Below are 15,659 nucleotides of genomic sequence, written 5' to 3' on the forward strand. Positions count from 1 at the left end.
GTTTCAGGACGTACCACAGAAAGCACGAGTTGCCGATTCCAGGGTTTCCTGATATGTGGATGTAGCTCCTCTCATGTCGGCATAGAGATCCTCATAATTCCCGTATCCACACTTTCCGCCTCCTCCTAGCGATGGGAGGGAGATCTATCCACCTACCATCAGGGTCTGTCGCTGCACGCCCATCATCCCCAACTGGCGCTATCGATTCCATCTGCGCATCAGGCCCTAAAGAGAGAATAGACCTGAGTGATTCTTCCTATATATATATACTCCTGCTTAGGGTAAGAAAAATTTGTTGAAATAAAAGTTTGATTTGATATAATTATTTTTAAAGCAAATATATTTCTAAGTTGAGGCTTTTTGGACTTTCTCCTAGTGATCTTAAAATAAATAGTTTTTATTTATTCAGATTATTCTTTTTTCTTGTTTTTAATTGCACACAATCATGTTTCAATTGCCCATCTCACTTGAATAGACACTTTATGTAACATGTGCAATTATGTCATCTTAATTTTTACTGATTTATGATCCATAGAGTTACTAAAGTGCAAAGAAATGTTGTAACTTTTTTTTATTGTACACAAAAGGTATCACTTTTGAAAGGATCACTTGGATATTTACTGTTACATGATCCATTGTTCCCAAAATCTATAATGTAATGACATTAAACAAAAGAAAAAAATGCAAGAACAACATAAATAAGTAGGTAGTTGAATTCTTAGAATGCACCAGTCTTTTTTGGTACTTTAGCTTTTGTTATAGGGCAATCAATCACATCCCACTCTTCTTTCCCCTAAAATCCACACACATATTTCAGGGTTTCATATATTAAATAGTAAGCTGCAATAATGTGCTGGAAAAATTAATATAGAGGAAGAAAGAAATGGGTCTTAATCTGCTACATGAATGTAACACATGTTATTTTTTCCACAATGTCCCTATCTCAACTATCCGTCAATATACCCTTACACTATAATAACTCATTTAAGATAATAACTTAACATGAAAACATGTGTGTGAGGCACAGGATTGCCATTGGTTAGAAGGACTTGTGACAGCTGTCCCTTTGGATGCCTAGGCCAAGCTTTTATGTCATGGTCAATTTTCAGTGATCTGGTGGACTTTCTGTCAAGGCGCGAAGGGCCGAATTATCCATAGGAAACTATGCTCCTCATAAGATCTTCTAGAGAGAGTGTTGAGATAAATAGTCTCTGGGCATTTTCTATAAATCTACTTAACATTTCTTATATATATAGGGGAGGTTTTTTCATTCTATTCAATATAGCCATTGATCAAGGTTTAGCCCAAGCATTTTTGGTATATATAGGGTCTCATACCATTAAAATACTAGTCATTGCTCAGCATATGCTGCCCCAGTTAGCAAACACCATTTTGATTATCATTATTACATTGAAAATAATGTCTATGAAAATAATTATTGCAACACAAAAACCTTAGACATCCAACAAATAAAAGACCAAACTGCTCACTAATTGCATCTCGATATCCTCTTCAACTAGAAGTATAAGCTGCTTGAGTTCTCTTACAAACGCTTGGATGTCTTCAAGTTTCTTGTCTGTCTCATAAACTACAGCCCAAACCAATCTCTTTCGCAAGGTGCAAATTTCTTTGGCAAGTTCATCCACTTGTTCTGCATGGAGAAGTTTCTCTTCTATCTTCACCAGATCCTATTCGAGCACTTCAAAAGATTTCCTGTCCTTTTGAAGGCAATCACAACACACTTGAATAGTTTTCACATTTATATCCAGCAATTTCGAAACTTTCTCCAAAAGTGTTGCCTTGAAGTACTATAGCATAAGCATATGTTAAACCACCAGCTTAGAAATGAAAGCTATTGTTACCTTGAATTTCTCTTTCTTGCTACCCAGAAAATCTTGACTCATGCCTTGAGACATAATCACACACAGGTTTTCCGTCAATCTACAAAAAAAAGGTGACAGTAGGAAAGTAGAAAATTTTAAAAATACAATCTTAGCTTACATTGAGATGGTTGATCACATCACACAAATCCTGCTTGTTTGAAGAAAGTTTTTCACCTGGAATACACAATACAAAAGAAGTAAATCCCTCACACGATAGAAAACCAACCTTGGTGATTTTTCAAGACAATAGTGTTGCTTCCAGCAGTGATTTTCCACTCAATCACTATCATTTTGCCATATAGATTTGCTTATAAGCATCTGACCCTTCATTTTTTAACTCTACCACTACCAAAGCAAACTTGGAACTAAAACAATGCTAGAAGAAGGCACAAACAAATCAATTAGATTTTGACACAAACTGTACTAAGATGTGGCTCATTCTAGTGGTGTTGACACAATGCCTTAGATTTGGATTTGCAAATCAGCAGCAGTGCTCGGGGCTCTCTTGCCATTTTATAAACCCTAGAAAAACATTACAAAACAAAACCAATTCACTCGACAGATCACAAGAGCAGTCACAGTCAACACATTGTATATGACATGTGTTGCAATGCCTTTTTCTCCTGCCCCACACAGCTTGGCTACTTCCCATTGGTTAGGAGCAAACATTAACGCAATTATTCACTAAGACATGGTTAAAAAATTAACCTTTTTACAATTACCCCCCATCAGACGGCTGCAATTGGCTGGATCCGGCAGCCAGGCACTTATGATAGATTCTTATAGTAAAATATTTTAGGGAATCTTGCTTAATTTCTAAATTTTTTTGTTCTTCTCCTACAGAATAGCATGACAATTAGAGGGCCCTATGACTGTAATCCCCATGATGAACGTCCATGAGCTAGAGTGGCTCACGTTTGTATGGATATTCCAGCACCTGACATGGGAATGAATGCTCAGGTTTTTTTCACATTTTTTTTCTTCCTTTTTTTTATGAATTTTCATATATTTGTTTCTTCACAAACCATGGCTTGGATTCTGGATGAATACTCTAAGTTTCAAGGGTACTCTCCAACAATAGTCACTGGAAAGCAACTTGTAAGCTTGTATTTTTATGATTATGTGATTTTTCCTCTTATATTGTTTTTGCTTCTCAGGACCTCAGTGGCTCTGTAAGCCGTGAGGCTGCCACTGGAAGAGGAGTTTTATACATGACTGAAGCATTACTTGCTGACCATGGCAAATCTCTCTCGAACCAAACTTCTTTTGTGATCCAGGTAGAGCAGTTTATAGCTTCCATTGTTTCTCTGGGCTGTTATTTCTCTGACTGAGAGGTCTTGCAAGGATTTGGCAAGTTGGTCACCATACTGCCTAATTCCTCTTTAAGGCCAAAGGAGGCAGTAAGTGACATAACCGAAGCAATAAAGAACAATGCTGGATTGGATATCCCAGCATTGATAAAGCACACCCAAGAAAATGGTGGTTTCCAGTTGGGAGATCCAATTGACGCAAGCTCCATCCTAATAGAAGACTGTGATGAGCTCATCTTAGCTGCCTTGGGTGGTGTTCTCAACAGGTAAAAGCTTTGCTCTCATTTATTTTTACTGATGTCTGTAAAATTTGTAAAACCACAGGGAGAATGCAAAGGATGTGAGGGGACATTGTAGAAGTAGCATACCATAAAACTGAGCCCGAGGCTGAGGTATAATAGGAATAATCAAAAGTGTTTTTAAATTGAATTGATGGTTTTTGTGACCAGATTTTTCCAAAGAAGGGCATCAGGACATCCTTGCAAGCTCATGCAGTGTCATAGTGAGCTACTTCGAATGGGTACAGGTCAGTGAGGCTCTTTTTGTAAGCAAGTAAGCCTCCCGATCTTCCGTGACAGATTCTGCAAGTTCCAGTAACGCATCCCATCCTTGATTGTTTTATATGAAAGAGAAATAGCAAATGCTCAAACCAATTGAAATACACATATAACCAAAATTCTGAAGAGCAAAATCTGGCTCTACAAAACATACAAGATAAAAAAAAAAGGGAAACATTCCTTCCGTTGCCCTAAAGTGCCCTAAAGGAAACGGTCATGTCAACTAAAAAGGTCTGGATAAAGTTGAATTGATGGTGCACGGTGAATGCCTGAATCAAATGAATTGATAACCAAGAATTCTTTCAAACATTACTTGGGGGGAAGAATCAGCCACTGAGGTGTCACTTATAATCGACATTGCGTAATTGGAGAAGTGCTGCGGGCCTGCACCACAACTCTGACAGTTGTATGTGGCTGAGGTACATTTTTTTCTCTTCCTTTCTTTTATTTTGGTTTCCACTCCAAACCAGTAGATGACTTGATACAAACTCCATGTGGCGAAATTCCCGAGACCTGCCCCTAGCCCTTGACTGCACTAAACGTCTCCTGATGACAGAGTGATGAGATTATTTATTTGTTTAGCCTCTTTTCTAATCAACGAAAGTTTAGAAGTTGGAAAACACTTAAGCGAGAGTGTCCCTATAAAGTGTGCCACAGCTCTCTACCTCAAGTTGGCAGTTGTGCTTGCTTCTTCCAGAGGAGGAGGAGCTAGAGCGAGCTCATCCAGTTCTTCCAGCTCACAATTGCCGCCTCTGTGGTAAATCATCGGCAATCTCCCACGAAGGCACGTTGACTATCCACGCTCTTGGCTGAATGTGCATGTTCCTCCAGAGTCCAGCCGTGAGGAACACATTGCGGGGCAACGCAATCTTGATGATCGTGGAGCCTGCAAGTCGATGGTCACGGAGGGATCTTGATGATAAATGGCTTCAACATCTCAGATTTTGTGGTTCCAGATCAAGGACGTGATAAAGGCTGCTTCCTTTCCCTACAGTCCCTGCAATGACCGGCTCGTTGACCTTGCCCACTTCCAGCTTGATCTGGAGGACCACTACTCCCGAGTGCTGCAAATCTCAGCAAAGTCTGCTATGTCATCTGTCAATTTCCACACAGCATGTCCAGCTGTACTGAACCATTTGAGTCAAGTACATTCCAAACACACTTCTCAGCTTTATATGTAACTAGTATTCTTCTCCCCCTCCCCCTCATCCGATGGGAACACGAATTTAATTAACCTTGAGGTTCTCAGTTTCGATCTGATGAAAACAGCTGCTGTGTCACCCGACCATGAAAACTGGTAGACAGCATGAGGAACAGTCAGGACTCTGAGCCTATGTGTGTCCTCTAGTTCCATGTTGAGGATAGTAGGTAGGAAGACATCACATGTGTTTGAAGATGCTGGAATAAAAAGGAAAAAATGCAAAATTGATACAAATACCAGATAACTAATGCCTATCTCGTTCACAAAAATTGTCAGCTCTTTCCTAGCTAACTTACCAGCCGTGCACTTGATACTCAAAGCAGTTTCCTCCTTGAATTCAGTGTGTCCTGTGGTCCAAACAGCTTCAATCAATACATCAAACACAGTCACCATCTCCTTGCATTGTACTCTTCCCTTTCCTGTTCGATTGTAACGCGATTCAAAAAGAGACCAAACAAAATACCCATATAAGAACTTGCACGTACCTCCTTGCACCAACAGGGAACTTCGCCTCCCCCAGCTTTCTGCTCATGTCCCCAAACTTGAGTCCTCCAGTATCAATTGTACCGTCCATCCTCGAACGGAAAATGTCGAAGACCTCATCGATGGTCAAGTAGCTGATTGAGCCGTTAATGTGATCCTGCATCTTGAGAGCAATCATCATCTGGAAAGGCAGGTAGATCCTCTTTTTCTTCCGCCCAGGCAATCCACTTTGGACTTCTTGCTTGCTTCTTCAACTGCTGCTGCAGCAGCTGATCATCCGGAACGCCTTCCACCATGCACAAGCGTTGTGAATCTAGAGACTCGTCACCCTCCATCTTCACTAAAACGGCATACACTTGGTCTTCCTCCTTCACGCCTTGCAGGCCGGACAGGATGTCGGGATGCTCCCTTCTGAACACCATCAGCGAAGAGCACAAGGCGTAGTAGTCACTTTTGTTCATTGCTCTCTGCTTCAATGCATTCGAGATATGGAAAAGGATGAGTGGGGGGTACACCGAGTCTATCGGAGGGAATGACGTGCTGCTAGGCCATAGATAGTGGAGGCCAGGTAGAGACTGTTGCCTGAGAAGAACTTCAAGTCACGCTTCTCCAAATGCAGGCCAATGGCAGCATCATCAACACTACAGAAGTGACCACCCTGCGAGAGTCGGTGGTGAGCATAGCATTCGCACAAGACCCAACCTCCGCAGTGAAGCCAGTACCCGAGCCCACTCCACCCAATGCTTGATCTGTCCCTTGTAGCATGCAATGGTGAAACAATCTATGACCCACTCCGAAGTGAAGGAGATATGATCCACAAGGGTCAAGTCCAGACTTGGCCAGGAAACGGAGGTCCCTGGCAAAAATAATCCACGGTAAATGTTGAGCTCTCCCACTTTCACAGCATGGCTCACAGCCATGCCTATCATGTTGTATACACGTTCCAAAGGCATGAAGTAGTACCTCGTGATTGGCCCGGCTATGTAGTACGTCGCCCAGAAGTCGACGTGCGACTTATTTGCGTTCTCGGGCGCCGAGAAGTAAACCTGCTGCAACTCCTCGACAGACCAAGGAGGCATGTAGAGCGCGAAGAAGCCTCTCTCATCGATGATTTTGACCGCTGGCATCCAGTTACTCTCCTTGCATGACGTGAACAATGCTGTTGTTCCATACCTAGCGATGTTCCTGACAAACTTCCGATCCATGAGAAGCCAAACCCCCGGGATATCGTAATCCTCTTCAGAAACGGGTGCGTAACTCCCATCTGGTTTGAAGTTGTAAACCTCCTCCCTTTTTCTTTCAATGAGCTGAACTATCAAGGCCAGTATCCCTTCTTCACTGAGGAGCCGTTTCAGGACGTACCACAGAAAGCACGACTTGCCGATTCCAGGGTTTCCTGATACGTGGAGGTAGTTCTTGCCCAGGCTTGCGAGCTCTCTCATGTCGGCATAGAGATCCTCATAGCACTCCCATATCCATGTTCCTGGAGATAGGAGGGAGATCTATCCACCTAGCATCAGGGTCTATCGCTGCATGCGCATCATCCCCAACTGGCGCTATTATCCTCGCATGGTTGAAGAGAGAATATACCCATGCAATTCATAATGGACTTTAGGGTCTAGGGTTTCAAGCTCTGGTCAAGCTTCTCAGTCTCAATATGATAGCAACATGTGACTAGGAAAACAAATAGACAGTACCACGACCATTGGCCTATCCATGTTTAGACAAACAAAATGCAACATTGATACAAACACTAAACAATATATTTAATTGTCAATTTTTTCCCAACTAGCTTACCAGCCATGCACTTGATACTCAAAGGAGTTTCCTCCATGAATCCAGTGTGTGTCTTCCAAATGGCTTCCATCCATATGCCAAACACGGTCATGTCGTCTTCAATCTGCTTGTAGTGTATGCTTCTGTTTCCTGTGTTCAAGGATGTATGGTACAGTTGATATTGGAGGACTTACGTTTGGGGACATGAGGAGGCAAAGTTCCCAACAGTGTTGATGTGGGTATTTCGTTTGGTCTCTTTCTGAATTGCGTTCCAATCTAACAAAATGTCGAAGATCTCGTTGATGATTGGGTTGTTAACATCATCCTGCATCTTGAGAGCAATTGTCATCTAGAAAGGCAGGTACATCCTCTTTTTCTTCCGCTCAGGTGTCTCCTCTTGCTTGATCCACTCTGGACTTCTCGCTCAACTGCTGCTGCAGCAGCTGATCATCTGGAATGTCTTCCACCACACACAACCTCCGCAAATCCAGAAACTTGTCACCCTCCATCATCATTAAAACCTTGTATTTGGTTCTCTTCCTTGGCACCTCTCTGCTTCAATGCAGTTGAGATTTGGAAAAGGACAATGGGGACATCAAGTCAATCAGAGGGAATGACGTGCTGCTATGTTGTTGGAGGCTAGGTACTTGCAAGTTAAGACTGTTGCCTGAGAAGAACTTCATGTCATGCTTCTCCAAATGTAAGCCTATGGCAGGGCCATCGATAACCACCTTGCGAGAGTCGCTGGTGAGCATAACATTCAAACAAGACTCTAGCTACACTCTGCAGTGAACAGTCAGTTGCCCGATCTATCCATCCCTTGATCTGCCCCTTGTGGCATGTGATGGAAGGAGATATGATCCACACGCATAAAGTCCAGAGTTGGAGTTCTTGTGCGAAAATGGTTCATAGTCAATGCCATAAAGTAGTACCCCGGCATTTACAACCTGATCCATGCCTATCACGTCGTATTGTTCCAAAGGCATGAAGTAGTACCTCACAATTGGCCCAGCTATGTAGTATGTCGTCCAGAAGTTGACACGTGTGACTTATATGTGTTGTCCGGCACTGAGAAGTAAACGTGCTGCAACTCCTCAACAGACCAAGGAGCCATGTAGAGCGGGAAGAAGCCGGCTTCCCAGACGAGTTTGACCCCCTCAATCCAGTTACTCTCCTTGGGTGACGTGAAACCGCTGTCATTCCATGCCTAGCGATGTTCCCAACAAAACTTTCATCCATGAGAAGCCAGGATAGCTGATTCCAAGCTCTTGTCTGCACTCCAAGCCGCAGGCTCGGTCGGGAGTGCGGAGGCCTTTGCACTGAAGGCGAGCGAGGCCGCCCTGGGTCCGGTTTGAGCTCTCGCATGCCCATAGCACTTGCGGGGCATGGCATTTAATTAAGGATAAATAAATAAAGAGGAATATATATTGCATATTCATCACCACCACATACGTTTTTATGACCTCCAACTGGAACGACTGACACAAATCTAGCATCCTCTCTTCATCTTCAAACAGCCTTTTGCATGATCCACCACAACCATGCCCATATACCTTCCGTCATGACCATAGCAAGACATTGAAAGCCAACAAATATTCAAGTAGAGACCATATTCAAGTAAAGACCAAGGCTAGAACTCTGGAACAATGCTCAAGAATGAATGTATGCTACGAATCAATCTAAGGAGAAACTTGTCACTTTAGCCACTATTATCACCATTTGAAATTGAAATACTCTCTAGACTTGCGAATAAGGCATTTATGTAATTGTATATCTGTGTTTGCAATCTTTACTAAGCTAAAATTCACCACCTTTCAACCACCATGGGTAGCTACCTTTACGCTGACCCAAAGTTCATGGAGTTTTTGAGGTAGTTTTAAGGTAGATTAGGGTGGTTAGAAAGGGTGAAGGTTAAACCTCTTTACCATTGTTATTCAGTTATAATATTAATATAAGTGATGGTTTATCATTTGACCACAGTAAAATGACAAGGACAAAAAATCTAATTTCAAGCAGAAGCTAGATGAATTTGCAACTTCTACATGCTTGTTCCAAAGAGCTTCGACACACCAGTCATGCCTGTCATCCACGCATCCTCACTTCCCGGTCAAGTGCTGCCACTCCCACGCTACCATCGCCGCCACAATCCTTGGGAAGGCACCTTGGCGGGGCTGTGCCCGAGCTGCGGGATCATCTCGGAGACCAGATAGCTGACCAAGTTCTGAAGGAGCTCCTCGCCTCCAAATGCCTCACCCGAGGCCTCGGACCTGCGAGACTCCCTCAGCGGTGGCGGTGACATCGCCATGTTCAAGATCAGCGCGAGCTTCTCAGCGGCGCTGGCCGAGACTGGAGCCAACACTCCCTGCTGCTGGATCATGTGGGCGTAGACGAGGCCGGCGGTGGTGGGCTCGGGCATGAGCCGCGCAACTTGAAGCCCCGTCATCACGCACGCCCGCTCGGTCTTCATGAGCTGGAAGCGCGAGAAGCAAACCGGGACGGTCACCACTGCCAAGCGGACCATCCTGCCAAGGCGGAACTCGGCAATGGCGTGGTGAGCTGCAACACGAGGATCTCCTCCTGGGCAGATGTGTGTTGCTGCCGCGAGCGCCCAGGAAAGGCTTGAGTCCGATCCCCAGGCTCTTGATCATGAGGAATGGGTACTTCTCGCGGCAGCTCTGGACGATCTGATCAGTGTCGGTTCTTCCCACCAATTTCTTGGCGCCAAAGATCGCCCCGACCAGAGCTCGTCCTCGCTCGCCCCGCCGCCGACCTTGTTGATCCCGGTGGGCGCGTCGCTGAAGAGCACGTAGCTCTTACGATCCTCAGAGCTCCACTCTCCCATTCCTCCACACCGCGACCGCGGAGCTCGTGCCCAGGTCGATGCTGATGGCGGCGCTGGATTCCAGTGGCGGTGGGAGCGGGTGGAGCCGTCGGGAGGCTTGTCTGTCTGTGACAATGTGGCTGGGACTGGATTCGGCTGCCATCTCACTCCTGGAGCGATCTACACACCCAAGAGGAAGAAATCGCGAACAACGTAGAAATTCTCATCCGACGGCCACGGGCTGCCCAAGATGGGCACCACGTGTTTCATGCCAATATTTTTGCACCAGAGAAAGTCCACTACGTACTTAGTCTGGTACTTTGTACTACATCGCGCTCGGCAATCGGCCCCGAGAAATGCCCTGCTGTTGGAGACATGATCCACACGCAGCGAACACCAAGAACATGAAGAACTTGAAGACGAATCGCCGAATCGGAGCTCCCATCTTCTGTTTCTATGGCTAGAAAGGATTTAGATTTTTTTTGCCAAGCGTGTCTCTCAAATCTTACGGACAAACTGGTAAGATCTTTCCTTCCTTCGATCAACACTGTGTTACCTTTTTCCAGGAGTTTACACTCTCATTCACAGCTCCTGGCATTCATCGCAGCGTTCTACCTGGGCCACACCAAGAAGCACACAAACACCAATTGATCACGGTGTCCCATGCATTGGTATGCTTTTGTTTCGTTTGCTCTCTCACACGCATGCATAGGCTTGAGCTTTAAGCTCGACATTCCTTACGTCGTAAGCTCTTTTTTCTCTTGTTCTCCGCAGTTAATGTTTTTCTATCCCAGATTGCTTGTCGAGGAAATGGAGAAACCACTCTTTTCAGCAACAATATCTTTCGCTTCAAAGGTAGTGTCTACACTGGGAAAAAGAGTAAACTTTGATGGATTATGTTCCAGGCTGGAATCAAAGTGTTCGTTACTGGAGGTATTGGAGGAGTTCATCGACAGGGCGAGTCTAGGAAGCCCAAGGTTCCCCAAGGTTCATACTTTTGTGTCTTTAACTTTGTTTTTATTAAGCTCCTCGCACTTAACAGAACTCGGTATAAAACTCCAGTTGCGGTGGTTTGTGCAGGGGTAAAATCAATCCTTGACATTCCAGGAACACTTGAATACCTTGTCAGACCATCGTATAGCGCACGGGCGTTTTAATATGAAACAATTTGCAGGAAACTCAAGGAGCTACTCAACTGATGAATTTCCGGCATTTTTTACTCCTAAAAGTGGCTGAAAAGCACCTTGCCGAGCAGACAACATGGAGGAGGTAAGCTCTAGTCATCGTCGTTATCGGTTCTAACTTGACACTGTAGAGGCAAATACGAAGTTTGGATTGGGTTCGGGCATTTTGATCGGGTTTCCAATACCCGCAGACCATGCAGCGGCAGCTAAGAACGTGGAATCGGCCATACAATCGACATTGCATGAAGCAGAGTACGTCTCAGTGATTTCTCTCTTGCTATTCCTACGTGTTTTTTTATAGGAGCAGATATTGCCGGTAATTTTGTGACGCCATTCTTGCTCAAGCGCGTCACTGGAGGCGATTCATTGGCTGCAGGTATCCTTTTGTTTGGTGTTTTTCTTTGCTACAATGGATAGATATCCAGCTCGTGAAGAATAATGCACTCGCTGGTGCGAAATGTTGCAACGGCTCTAAATCGTCTTGACACTCGACCCCAATTGGTAGAAATGTCACACCAATTGAAACCAATTGAAAAGATCCTAACTCGTTGCGCAACGAGTTAAGATCTTTTCAAGAACTTGGTTAAAACTCACCCTTTTCTCATCACCATGCCAGGGAATTGAGAAATTAGTCCGTGAACTTATCCGGTTTTTCTCCGAGGACCACTGGCACTGATTTCTCTCGCGCTTCTCACAGCTTCCATCGCCTTATACGCCGCTCGATAGGATTAATGTCCCTTTCGACTGGATGGGAAGGCCTGTAACCCAAGTAAGCTCTTCTCTAAAACTTTGCATTGATATACCTGTTGTGATTTGTTTGCCATTGTTACTGTAAGTGACTCAGAAACAAAAAAGAGAAGAAAAAATGCACCTTGATCTTATCACTTTTTTGCTGGCTTCTAGATGGGAACAAAAGTTCAACATTGTTGGAACAATCTTTGGTATGACTAGAGCCCTCCCTTTGCGTTTCTCAGTTGCGCGGCTCCTTCACTCTTCCGGCTAACAAACATACTATTCGAGCATGCCGTGTGCGCGGTACCACATTTGGACGGGGCATATCACGTGTTCCTCTGGACTGTCCATGCTTGGTTTATATCCTCTACTGGACAATGGCAAACAAATCACAAGAGGTATATCAATTTTTACAGAAAAGAGCTTACTTTGGTTTCTCTCTTTCAGCTTGTAAGGTGGCACAAGATCGACATAAGTGGTTTGACTGGATTGTTTACTTGGATCGTCGGCCTTCTGATTTGGGGACTTCTCTAGCTCCATTCCGGAAGCACAGATTCGAGCTCTTTTACTACACACACCAGCTTTACTTTGTCTTCATCATTGGCTTTGCTCTTCACCTCGGGAGGAATGGCTCGCCATCATCATCGCCGGAGTGTTTCTTTTCTCATCGATAGAGTCTTCCGGTGCCTGCAATCGATGAGGCACGTTGAGGTGGTCTCGGCAAAAGTCATCTCTCCAGAAACTCTGGGGCTCACTCTCGCTAAAGTTCCTGGTGAGAAGCACATACATTTTTCTGTTCTTCGCTGTTAACTTATGACTTACTTGGAGAGATTTGAAGAGCCCGGCCGCAAGTGTGATCTTTCTCAACTTGCGCCATCTCGAGATTGCAGACATCCTTTCACTGTTACATCGTGCTCAACTTTGGACGTGGATCGAATTACTATTCTCGTGAAATGCCGTGGAAGCTGGACCTGCTGCTCGATCAGGAGCGTCTTCACGAGAACAGCTATCCCGCACCCTTTGAAGCAGCAGTTGAAGGCCTCATGGTCACGAGCTTGATGTAAGTATTTCGGCTCAAAATGCATTAAAACTCTACCTTTGTGCTGAAGATGTCCAGCTTTGATCTTCGTGGCCGGAGGAAGTGGAGTCGGACCATTCATCGCTCAGGCTTGCACCAAAGAAAATCGTTTCCATTCTGGCAGTCAAGTTTTCCTAGGAGCTCCAGATTCTACATTCCATCTCACCTCTTCCATCGCTCCCGTCCGCTGCAGATTTCTTGAAACTTCATGCTTATGTCACTCGTGAAAGCGAAAGTGATCTTGAATCCCCCGTCAAGTTGAGTCTGGAAATCCAAACGCGAAGAAAGTTCTGCAGCAACAATCCTGGCATCTTTCGCAGGATACATGCTCATCGCGGGACTGGTGTACACATCTATCCAATGGACCACAATACGTACCAAGTTTGCTCGAGATCGGGTAGAGGATTTGCGCCGCTTCTCGAGTACGTGGTCGCCATTTGTGCCTTTGATGGTGGAACTATCCTCCTGTGGAACTGGTCCAAGTCGACTCTAATCTTGTAGACGTGCCAGTGATAGACCCAAGCTCGACGAAAATAAGACCAAGCAACGTGGTTTATGGAAGACGCCCGGATTTCCAACTCCTCAAGAAAGGAGAAATTCGATTTGTGATCTAAGTTGCGTGTTTTTGTCACAGCGATCTGCGCTGAGCACACAAGCAAAAACAAGGAATGCATAGTTGTGACCAGAGGGCATGCAAAGGACAGTGCCGAGCTCAACTTGCACCCCTTAAACTTTGAGCTCTGGAACTTAGAAGAAAGCTATGGCTTCTTTTTGCAATAGAGACAAAAAGAAAAGAGAGTATTGTTTGGAAACACGAAGGATCATACCTGTAGCAAATTCTTGCGTGATGCTTCACGCGAGGGATCTCCACACCACGGCGCAATCACAGGCGCAGAAAACAAAAAACCATACATAGAAACTCTTTGTTTGACAACGAACAAACACTTGTTTATGTCTTACGGGCAAAATCCACTAAATATACAATCATGGATTAATCCCTCCAGCTTGCTAAAGGGGAGTTGACAATTTTATGTACTATTTTGCATGAAGCAAGGGCAGTACATCGTACAGCTTTTGCATGAATATATACTAGACAGAGGCCATTTTCGTTCTCACATTCCTCTCATCCGCAATGGCTTTTCTTCGCCTTGCTGCCAAGGTTTTCATGGCGATTGTCTTCGCAGGATGGATGATGGTCTGGATCATGAGGCCAACGAGAACTTGGACAAACAATTTCTGGAATCCAGTTCTTCGTCATGTCTCCACCAAAGCATATGGCGACACTGGTATATAATCTCGCCAGGAAATTGATAGCACTGCTCACTGTGATTCTTCCAAAATCTTTGCAGGGGCATACACTCTTATTTACATCTCCCCCATACTACTGGTGGCGTTTGTTGGAGCCATTTATCTTAGTTACAGCAAGAAAAGCAAGTGAGCTAGAATCTCTAATTCTTCTTGGATAACTTAAGCGTCCTTTCTTTTTTTATGCAGGACCATGAAGCCACTTAAGATAAATCCATGGAATTATCCAGTGTTTGTTAGAGGCCCATTAGCACTAATCTCATTATCCGAGCTGGCGCTACTTGGGGCGTTTGTGGCTTTGTTTGCTTGGACGACCGCTAAACACCTCAAGAACTCTTTCGACAGGATCAATATTCCATTCATGATGCATCCCGGAATGAGCCCCCACATGGATCCTTTGTAAGTATCAGGTCTCTTTAATTCACGAACTCTCAACTGAGATTTATTTTTCTTGAAAGGTGGCAGAGGAAGTTTAACATCGTTGGAGGCAGGCTTGGAGCTGCAGGAGCCGTCCCGTTTGCTTTTCTTTTCTTTCCAGTTGCAAGATTTTCCTCCCTTTTCCAGCTTATCAAAATTCCTTTTGAGCACTCAATCCGGTATCACATTTGGATTGGGCATATTATGATGGTTATATGGTCAGCTCACAGTATCGTGTATGTCATGTATTGGCCAATTGCTCACAAATCCAAAGAGGTAAAGCCTTTTTTAAAATATTTTTTAAAAAAATTATTATACTGTTTTTGGTCCAGTTTATTTTGTGGGAGAAGACGAGCATTGCTGGTTTTACTGGCATGTTTGCATGGATTGTTGGACTGCTTATTTGGGTCACGTCACTCAATCCTGTTCGCAAGCAGAGATTTGAGCTCTTTTATTATACCCATCAGCTCTACATTTTGTTTGTGATTGGATTCGTTTTTCATGTGGGAGAGAAATGGCTTGCCATGATGGTTGCAGGGATTTTTCTCTTCACCATCGATAGACTATTCAGGTTCTTACAATCCAGAAGGCATGTTGAGGTGGTATCAGCGAGGATGATCTCTAGTGAGACCATAGAGCTCACGTTTGCAAAACTCCCAAGTATTATATTTATCTATTTTTTATTTCTGTATTAATCTATTTTTGCAGATATGAATTATCCCGCAGCAAGTGTGATTTTTGTGAACCTCCCTGCAATTTCGGGTCTCCAGTGGCATCCATTTACAGTCACCTCCTGCTCTGGAGTCGAGCTTGACAAGCTCTCGATTTTAGTGAAGTGTAGTGGAAAATGGACATACAAGCTCAGGGAGCTGATCGTCCAAGAGGGTTACAAAGGCATTTCCAACGAGAATC

The 15,659-nt window shown here is 44.3% G+C and overlaps 1 protein-coding gene and 2 pseudogenes across 1 annotated transcript in view; 2 read left to right on the plus strand and 1 right to left on the minus strand.

Annotated features, from left to right (window-relative positions):
* Window positions 1-2,804: 2,804 nt before the first annotated feature.
* LOC9659016 lies at window positions 2,805-4,667 on the plus strand (annotated as a pseudogene).
* Window positions 4,668-9,190: 4,523 nt separating this feature from the next.
* LOC112341046 lies at window positions 9,191-10,239 on the minus strand (annotated as a pseudogene).
* A 3,923-nt stretch (window positions 10,240-14,162) lies between these two features.
* LOC9649853 (ferric reduction oxidase 2) overlaps window positions 14,163-15,659 on the plus strand; it is a 2,317-nt gene continuing 820 nt past the window's right edge. Inside the window, exons 1-6 of the mRNA XM_024660348.1 lie at window positions 14,163-14,311; window positions 14,375-14,459; window positions 14,520-14,729; window positions 14,789-15,023; window positions 15,080-15,407; window positions 15,456-15,658. Of these exons, the coding sequence (XP_024516116.1) occupies window positions 14,191-14,311; window positions 14,375-14,459; window positions 14,520-14,729; window positions 14,789-15,023; window positions 15,080-15,407; window positions 15,456-15,658 (1,182 nt within the window). The 5' untranslated portion in view covers window positions 14,163-14,190. The remainder of the gene's footprint in view (window positions 14,312-14,374; window positions 14,460-14,519; window positions 14,730-14,788; window positions 15,024-15,079; window positions 15,408-15,455; window position 15,659) is intronic.

This window comes from Selaginella moellendorffii, unplaced genomic scaffold, assembly GCF_000143415.4.
Source record: "Selaginella moellendorffii unplaced genomic scaffold, v1.0 SELMOscaffold_74, whole genome shotgun sequence".
Classification (NCBI taxonomy): Eukaryota; Viridiplantae; Streptophyta; class Lycopodiopsida; order Selaginellales; family Selaginellaceae; genus Selaginella; species Selaginella moellendorffii.